General features: G+C 45.0%; 1 protein-coding gene across 1 annotated transcript in view; it reads left to right on the top strand.

Annotated features, from left to right (window-relative positions):
* The window catches only part of ZNF8 (zinc finger protein 8), a 12,322-nt gene extending 4,513 nt beyond the window's left edge, over positions 1–7,809 (top strand). The window contains exons 2-4 of the mRNA XM_012808523.2: positions 1,267–1,393; positions 1,653–1,748; positions 5,830–7,809. Coding sequence (XP_012663977.2) covers positions 1,267–1,393; positions 1,653–1,748; positions 5,830–7,229 — 1,623 coding nt within the window. The 3' untranslated portion in view covers positions 7,230–7,809. The remainder of the gene's footprint in view (positions 1–1,266; positions 1,394–1,652; positions 1,749–5,829) is intronic.
* The last annotated feature ends 698 nt before the right edge of the window (positions 7,810–8,507 follow it).

Here is an 8,507-nt window from a genome sequence, read left to right as displayed (position 1 = left end):
AAAAATCAGAATTTGGGGCTGGGGCAATGGCTTATAATGGATTCCCAGCACTTTGGGAAGCCAGTGTGGGAAGATTGCTTGAGGCCAGCCCAGGCAACATAGTGAGACCCTGTCTCTCTCTACAAAGATTTTTTTCTTTTTAGAGACAGTTTCACTTTGTCACCCTTGGTAGAGTGCTGTGGCATCATAGCTCACAGCAACCTCTAGCTCTTGGGGTTAGGCGATTTTCTTGCCTCAACCTCCTGAGTAGCTGGGACTACAGGTGCCCACCACAACTCCTACCTACTTTTTTGTTGCAGTTTGGCTGGGGCCGGGTTTGAACCCACCACCCTTGGTATATGGGGCCAGGGCTCTACTCACAGAACCACAGGCGCTGTCCTCTCTACAAAAAAATTTAAAAGTTAGCAAGGTGTGGCAGTGTACTTCTGTAGACCTAGCTACTTGGGAGGCTGAGATAGGAGAATCACTTGAGCCCAGGAATTGGAGGCTGCTGTGAGCTGTGAATTGTACCACTATACTCCATCCAGCCTGGGAAAGAGTGAGACGCCATCTTTAAAAAAAAAACAAGCAGATTTTTTTTCTTTTTTTTTTTCTTGCAGTTTTTGGCCAGAACTGGGTTTGAACCCACCACCTCTGGCATATGGGGTGGCCGCCCTCTCCTTTGAGCCACAGGCGTGACCCCAAAACAGAATTTTTTTGCATAAAAATCTGACCTGATTTCAGCTTATCTGTAAAGATCGGCAGTTCTGACCACATGGGGTCCATATTTCCCCGTAATCAGTTCTGAATCCCTGCTGCCCCTTCAGACAGGGCCCATACTCCCTGTCACCTCCAGACCCGCTACTTGCAGGGTAAGTACCCTCATGGGCTCTTAAACTGTCCCACTTCTGTCCCATGAGCCTGCCTGGCTCTATGCAACAAACTATCCCAAAACTTAGTGTCTAAAACAGTAACTATTTCTTTAGCTCACAAACCTATAAGTCAATGGTTTTGGCCATTCTCAATGGTGAGGTGGCCACCCGCACCTGTATGAGATCATTGTAGGTCAGCTGTGGTTGGCATTGTTGATCTTGCTGGGTCCTCTCATGTATCCTTGCTGCACAGCCCTCACCTACATGTAGTGACCTGCTAGGTCCCTAGTAAGGCCTGATTCCATCAGTGCTCTATGAAGACACCACCCTATCTTGTCTTTTCCCATTCTTCTTCTGTCAGAGAACTCTGACAAGGACAGTCCAGCTAATTGAGAAAATGTGTATGATGTTTCAGGAGCCAGTAACCTTCTGGGATGTGGCTGTGGACTTTACTCAGGAGGAGTGGGGGCAGCTGGATCCTACCCAGAGGACTCTGTACCGTGATGTGATGCTGGAGACCTTTGGGCACCTGCTCTGCATAGGTGAGACCTGCTTCTCAGGCTGTGGTGACTGATCCTCTAGGATGTGAGGCCTCTGGTGTGACAACATAACCTGTGTAATTCTCACTCCCTGTGGGACATGCATGCAGGAGATTGTCTGCCCTCTTCTGTCCCAATGCAAAGCCTTCACTTTTTTTGTGAGGTACCCATATGTTGTGATGGTGAGGACTTTAGACTGGAGCTTGGGCTAGATCTTTCTCTTCAGAGCGGTGGCCCACATCCTGTCTTTCCTTGTGTCCAGGTCCTGAGCTTCCTAAACCTGAAGTCATCTCCCAGCTGGAGCAAGGAGCTGAGCTATGGGTGGCAGAAAGAGGAACCACCCAGGGTCACTGTCCAGGTAAGAACCCACCAAAAGGTGCTGCTTTGGGGTCCTCAAGACCAATATATTTTCTATAAGCACACAGACTCAGCATAGAGTCATACTCATAGCTATGTACTTTTTTTGTTTTTTAAGATATGGTCTTGTTCTGTCACCTAGAGTATAGTGGTGTCTTCATTGTAATGTCAAACTTCTGGGCTAGGGCAGCACCTGTGGCTCAGTGGGTAGGGCACCAACCCCATATACTGAGGGTGGCAGGTTCAAACCCAGCCCCAGCCACACTGCAACAAAAAAACAGCTGGGCATTGTGACGGGTGCCTGTAGTCCCAGCTACTCTGGAGACTAAGGCAAGAGAATCGCCTAAGCCCAGGAGTTGGAGGTTGCTGTGAACTGTGACTCCCTGGCACTCTACTGAGGGCGATAAAATGAGACTCTCTGTAAAAAAAAAAAAAAACTTCTGGGCTAAAGTGATCCTTTTATCTCAGCCCCCCATGTAGCTGGAACTATAGATGCATGCTACCATGCTTGACTGATTTAAAAAATTTTTTTTTTGTAGAGACAGGGTCTTGATATGTTGCCTGTGCTAATTGCAAACTCTTGGTGTGAAGTGATCCTTCTGCCTCATCTTCCCAAAGTGTTGGCATTACAGCTGTGAGTCACAACGCCCAGCCAGCATGATTCTGATGTGATTATAACGAGTGATTATAACAAAAGCCCCCTCCTCCCATTGTTCTCCAGCTCTTCCCATGGGCATTTTTAGTCTCAGAATTGGACTGTTTTCTTCTAAGAGATTTATATGGATCAGTGGTACAAGGGATTTAATCTCTTTCATAGCATCACCTATGCTATCTCCCAGCCAGTCACCTGGCTTAGAACCTGTTCAGCAGCTGTTCCTGAGTGTCCATCATGTGCTATTGTCTGCACTGTGGATGCAGCAAAGAAAATGACAGATGAGGACAAGACCTTGCTTATTACTGGGGAAGACAGGGGTCTGAGACATGCATAGCAACACTAGGAGGTGGTATGGCTATGAAAAAAATTGTACCTAGGAAGGACAGGGTTCTCATGGACAAGACAGGCAAGGGAATCTCTTTGAGAATGTGACAGCAAGCTGGGACATGAGGGAAAGGTGGGCAGATATCTTGGGTAAGTACTCTAGGCAGAAGGAGCAGTGTGTACAGAGGGTCCAGGAGGAGTAGAGGGCTATACTGGAGGAAGGGTAGGGAGGCTGGTGGGGAGCAGAGTGAGCAGAGGCTGAGAGGTCAGGGAGGGGTGTTGAGACTGTCACCAGAAGTGACATGCAGGGTAAGTGTAGCAGCGACCAGGCTGACTTGTGGTAGGGAGTACATGGGTCTGTTTGGCTCTTTAATAGCTTTATTGAGATATAATTCAGATACCATAAAATTCACCCATTTAAAGTATTCAGTTCAGTGGTTTTGAATATATTCTGTATTCATAGACTATGTCCTTCAGCATTGTCTAATTCCAGAATATTTCATCACTATCTAAGTAATTTTGGGCTACCATAACAAAATACTGCAGCCTGGGTGGCTAAAACAACAGATATTTATTTCTCACAGTTCTGAAGGGCTGGAAGTCCAAGGCTAAGGTGCCAGCTGATACAGTTTTTGATAAGGGCCCTTTCCTTGTTTGCAGAAGGCTTTGCCACTGTGCCCTCAGATGGCAGAGGGAGGAAGTAAGCTCTCTGGTGTCTGTTCTTATGATAGCACTATCTCATTTACAAAGGCTCTGCAATGCAAGACTTAATCACCTCCCCATGGAGAGTCTCCATCTCTAAGACGTTCACATTGGAGTTTAAGAATTTCAACACGGGGTGGTGTCTATGGTTCAGTGGGTAGGGCGCTGGCACCATAAGCAAGTTCCAATCCAGCCCCAGCCAAACTGCAACAAAAAAAAATAGCCGGGCATTGTGGCAGGTGTCTGTGGTCCTAGCTACTTGGGAGGCGGAGGCAAGAGAATTGCTTGAGCCCAGGAGTTGGAGGTTGCTGTGAGCTATGATGCCATGGCACTCTATCCAGGGCGACAGCTTGAGGCTCTGTCTCAAAATAAATAAATAAATAAATAAATAAATATATATAAAGAATTTTGACATGAATTTTGAGGGAATATAAACATTCAGGCCATAGCAGTCACCCCCAAAATTGCCCATCTTCCTAGCTCTGGAACTTACTTCTACTACTTCTGTTGTATATTTGCCTGTTCTGGACAGTTGATATAAATGGTGTCTTACAATTTGTGACCTTTGTGTCTGACTTACTTCACTTAGCGTAATGTTCATAAGGCTTATGTATGTTGCAGCATATCAGTACTTCGTTCCTTTTTATGGCTAAATAATATTTCATTGTATGAATAGACCACATTTTATTTATCCATTCATCTGTTGACAAGCATTGGGGTTGTTTCTACTTTTTGGCTGTGTGAATAGTGCTGCTGTGAACATTCATATACAAATTTTTGAGCCAACTTGTATTTTATAACAATCCTCTTTAAGTGTTATATATAGAGTTGAATTTAGGGAAAAGAATTGAGTCCCTCCAGTGTTCCCTGAGACAGATATTCTTGGCACCTATGACCTATCAGGGTACTGGCTGTGGACATGCTGGTGAAATGGACTCTGAAAGAATGAGTATGTGTCATGGCAGGACTGGAGCAGATGAGGAAGCTTAAGAGAGAACGAGGAGAGCAGGGAAGCCTGGCCCACAATGAAGTCCATGTCCTAATCCCCAGACCTGGTTACTGTGGGTTATGGAGTGGGCCCAATGCAGTCGTGAAAGTCATAAAATGGAGGCAAAAAAGTCAATTAGAAAAGGAGCTATGATAGCAGAAGCAGAGATCCCTGAGAGAGGGATTTGAATATAGCATACTGCTGGCTCTGGAGATAAAGGAATGGGCCCAGGAATGCAGACAACCTCTGAAACTAGAAGAGGCAAGGAAACATTTTCTGCTAGAGCCTCCAGGAGAAACCAGCCCTGCCAACACTTCTGCTTTCTTGGAACTGTAATAAACCTGTGTTGTTTTAAGGTGCTAATTTTTTTTTTTTAATTGAGACAGAAACTCACTTTGTTGCCCTCTGTAGATTGCTGTGGTGTCATAGCCCAGCTATATTTTTAGCAGGCTTGGGCCGGGTTCGAACCTACCAACCCTCATGCATGTGGCCAGCACCTTAACCACTGAGCTACAGGTGCCTAAGGTGCTAAATTTTGTGGTAAGTTGCTATACCAGGAAACTAGTACAGCTTCACTTCATTGTCAGAACCTGGCCCACAGCAGATACTCAATATTTGTGGATGTGTTTGAAGACAGGGCACATGGTGTCAAAATAGGAGAGCTGGGCATGGTAGTTCTTGCCTGTGTAATCCTAGCACCCTGGGAGGCCAAGGTGGGTGCATTGCCTGAGCTCATGAATTCAAGACCAGCCTAAGCAAGAGTGAGACCCATCTCTACTAAAAATAGAAAGACTAGGCTTGGTGCCTATAGCTCAGCAGCTAGGGCGCCAGCCTCATACACCAGAGCTGTTGGGTTCGAATCCAACCTGGGCCTGCCAAATAACAATGACAACTACAACCAAAAAATAGCTGGGCGTTGTGGTGGGCACCTATAGTCCCAGCTACTTGGGAGGCTGAGAAAAGAGAATCCCTTAAGCCCAAGAGATTAAGGTTGCTGTGACCTGTGACACCAGAGCACTCGACTAAGGGCAACAAAGTGAAACTCTGTCTCAAAAAACAAAAAACAAACAAAAAAAATTTGAAAGACTAACTGGGCATTGTGGTAGACGCCTATAGTCTCATCTACTTGGGAGCCTGAAGCAGGAGAATTGCTTGAGTCCAAGAGTTTGACATTGACATGAGCTATGACACCATGGTACTTTACCCAAGGTAACAGAGTGAGACTCTGTCTCAAAAAAAAAAAAAAAAAAAAATTCTAAGAAAGCATGGAGGAGGAGGGAAGGAAAGAGAGAATCAGGAGACTTGCCAGTACAGGTTAGTAGGACCCTAACTGAGTAGCATGAGGTATTAGAGGCCTGTCCCCATTGCTTGTTTTTTCCCCCAATCTCTGAGAACTGCTTGGTTTTCTTTTAGGCTGGGACCCTAGACGGGAAGACCAAGCATCACTTAAGGAGCAGGGCCTTCCTGAAGAAGAGACAACTGGTCTCTCCATGTTAAGGGAAGTCTGGGAATCTGAGGAGAGCCTGGACCAGGTACTCAAGAAGGACCAGAATAACTTGAATCAATTGGAATTTGTCCTCAAAGAAGCACCAATTCAAGATCAAGGCTACGAAACTCTCAGACTTAGGGAAAGCTATGTGGTGAGTTCAAACCCAAATCCATTCCCAGAGAGTTCTAGGAAAGACTGTTTCCCTACTTATGACTCACAGGTTACAAACTCAGAACATAACTTGAGCTTAGTCAGTCAGCAGACAGTGTCCCCAGGAAAACAGGCCCATGATAACAGCGATTGCCTCAAAGCTTCTGGTCAGGCTGTTACAGAACTTGCAAGAAGTCAGGTACAAGATAAACCCTACAAATGTACTGACTGTGGGAAGTCATTTAACCATAATGCACACCTCACAGTGCACAAGAGGATTCATACAGGAGAGAGACCTTACATGTGCAAAGAGTGTGGGAAAGCCTTCAGCCAGAACTCTTCCCTCGTTCAACATGAGAGAATCCACACAGGAGACAAGCCCTACAAGTGTGCCGAATGTGGGAAATCTTTCTGCCACAGCACACACCTTACTGTCCATCGGCGGATTCACACAGGGGAGAAACCCTATGAGTGTCAAGACTGTGGACGGGCCTTTAATCAGAATTCATCCTTGGGCCGGCACAAGAGGACACATACTGGAGAAAAGCCATACACCTGCAGTGTTTGTGGAAAATCCTTTTCTCGGACCACTTGCCTTTTCCTGCACCTGAGAACTCACACTGAAGAGAGACCCTATGAATGCAACCACTGTGGGAAGGGCTTCAGGCACAGCTCGTCCCTGGCCCAGCATCAGCGAAAACATGCTGGTGAGAAGCCCTTTGAGTGCCGCCAAAGGCTGATCTTTGAGCAGACACCAGCTTTAACGAAGCATGAATGGGTAGAACCCCTCACGTGCAACACACCTTTGAGTCAAGATGAGAGGACTCACCAAAATGACAGGCCCTTTAAATGTAATCAGTGTGGGAAGTGTTTCATTCAGAGCTCTCACCTCATCCGACATCAGATAACTCATACCAGAGAGGAGGAGCCCCATGGGCGTAACCACCGGCACGAACAGTCCTTTGGTCGTAGCTCACACCTTGTCCGGCGTCAGTACTCTAATTCAAGGGAGAACTCTGCAGGTGGGGCAAAGGCAAGACAGCCAGAAAATGGGGCTTTGGCCTTGTTTGACATTCATGAAATCATGCAAGAGAAAAATCCTGTGCACGTTATTGGGGTGGAAGAGGCTTCTATGGGTGCTTCCATGTTAATTGACATCAGAGAATCCACATAGGAGACAAACTGCAGATGACTTTTAATCACAGATACAAAAGTGTGGTAAGTCCACATAGTATAATCATGGACAGAGGAGCTAGGAGTAGAAATATTGATGATGACTTTTGACTTTCTGTGGAAATTGTGCTTCCCAGACACCTGAGATTGATGGTTCCCAAATCTATCAAACTTAGTACACCCTTGAACTATACTTTATAACGTTCTTTCTGTTAACTCTAAAATGAGTTAACAAGTAATAAAACCTACTCACATGGGTAATGTCAAAAAATCAGTATACAGCCTGCTTTGTAAAGGATAATTAAAGTTTATTTATAGTAATGTAATAGAGTAATGGGTGCCAAGTCTGTGCAGTATGTCTCTTGTCATTGTGTGGGCCCAGTGACACCAGAAAACCTGGGGCAATAGTTTGTTGCTTATGAACTGGTACAGGCTATGGTGTTGGCCAGGAAGTACAATACAGACATTGTTGTATGAGCTACAATTTTCCAAAGTAGTGACGGAAAAGTTTTGAACAAAACAAAATGCGGTTGCATTTCTGGAAAGTTCTGTATAAATTCCAAGCATGTAACAATTAATTTGTGTTTATGTGTGACGGTGATTTCCTGTACTGCAGACAGATTGTTTCACATCTGTGTCCATGGGCCCCTGGGAACAACTCTGTGCTTCATAGTCATTACAGTGTTGTTGGCTCCTGCTCTCATTTCAACCACACACACCTTCAAATCGTGACATAGAAGCCCAGTAAAATTTTACCACATTTCGTGGGGATTGAGGGCATTGTCACAGTCCTTTTGAAAGCTACTGCCTTAGAATGAGCCTGAGGTTCTCAGTTGGGTGGCTTTTACCCTCAGAAGACATTTAGTGATTTTTGGAGACGTTTCTATTTGCAGTGATGGGGGAAGGGTGTCATGTACATCTAGTAGAGGCCAGGGAGGCTGTTCAGCATCATACAGTGCCCAAGACTGCTCCTCAGGAAAGAATTTTCTAGCCCCAAAAGTCAATAGTACCAATGTGGAGAAGCCCTGGCATAAGCACAGCCCAGTAATATAACTGACATTTGTTAAACTCTGAGAATTGATTAATTGGGGCTATAGTATCATATAAGTTTGATTTTAACCAATTATGTCATCAGTTAGTTTATACAGAATATATTTTTTAATTAGTCTTGCATATTTGTAGCATTCATAATAGAAAAGAAGAGAATCACTTATTTTTCTGAATAATCTTTTAGCATTTGTTGTGGGCATTTTAAACATGAATAATGTATTTTCACTGC

Source organism: Otolemur garnettii, unplaced genomic scaffold (assembly GCF_000181295.1).
Source record: "Otolemur garnettii isolate 467f Iridium unplaced genomic scaffold, OtoGar3 scaffold00091, whole genome shotgun sequence".
Classification (NCBI taxonomy): Eukaryota; Metazoa; Chordata; class Mammalia; order Primates; family Galagidae; genus Otolemur; species Otolemur garnettii.
This window is presented reverse-complemented; position numbering and strand designations above follow the sequence as displayed.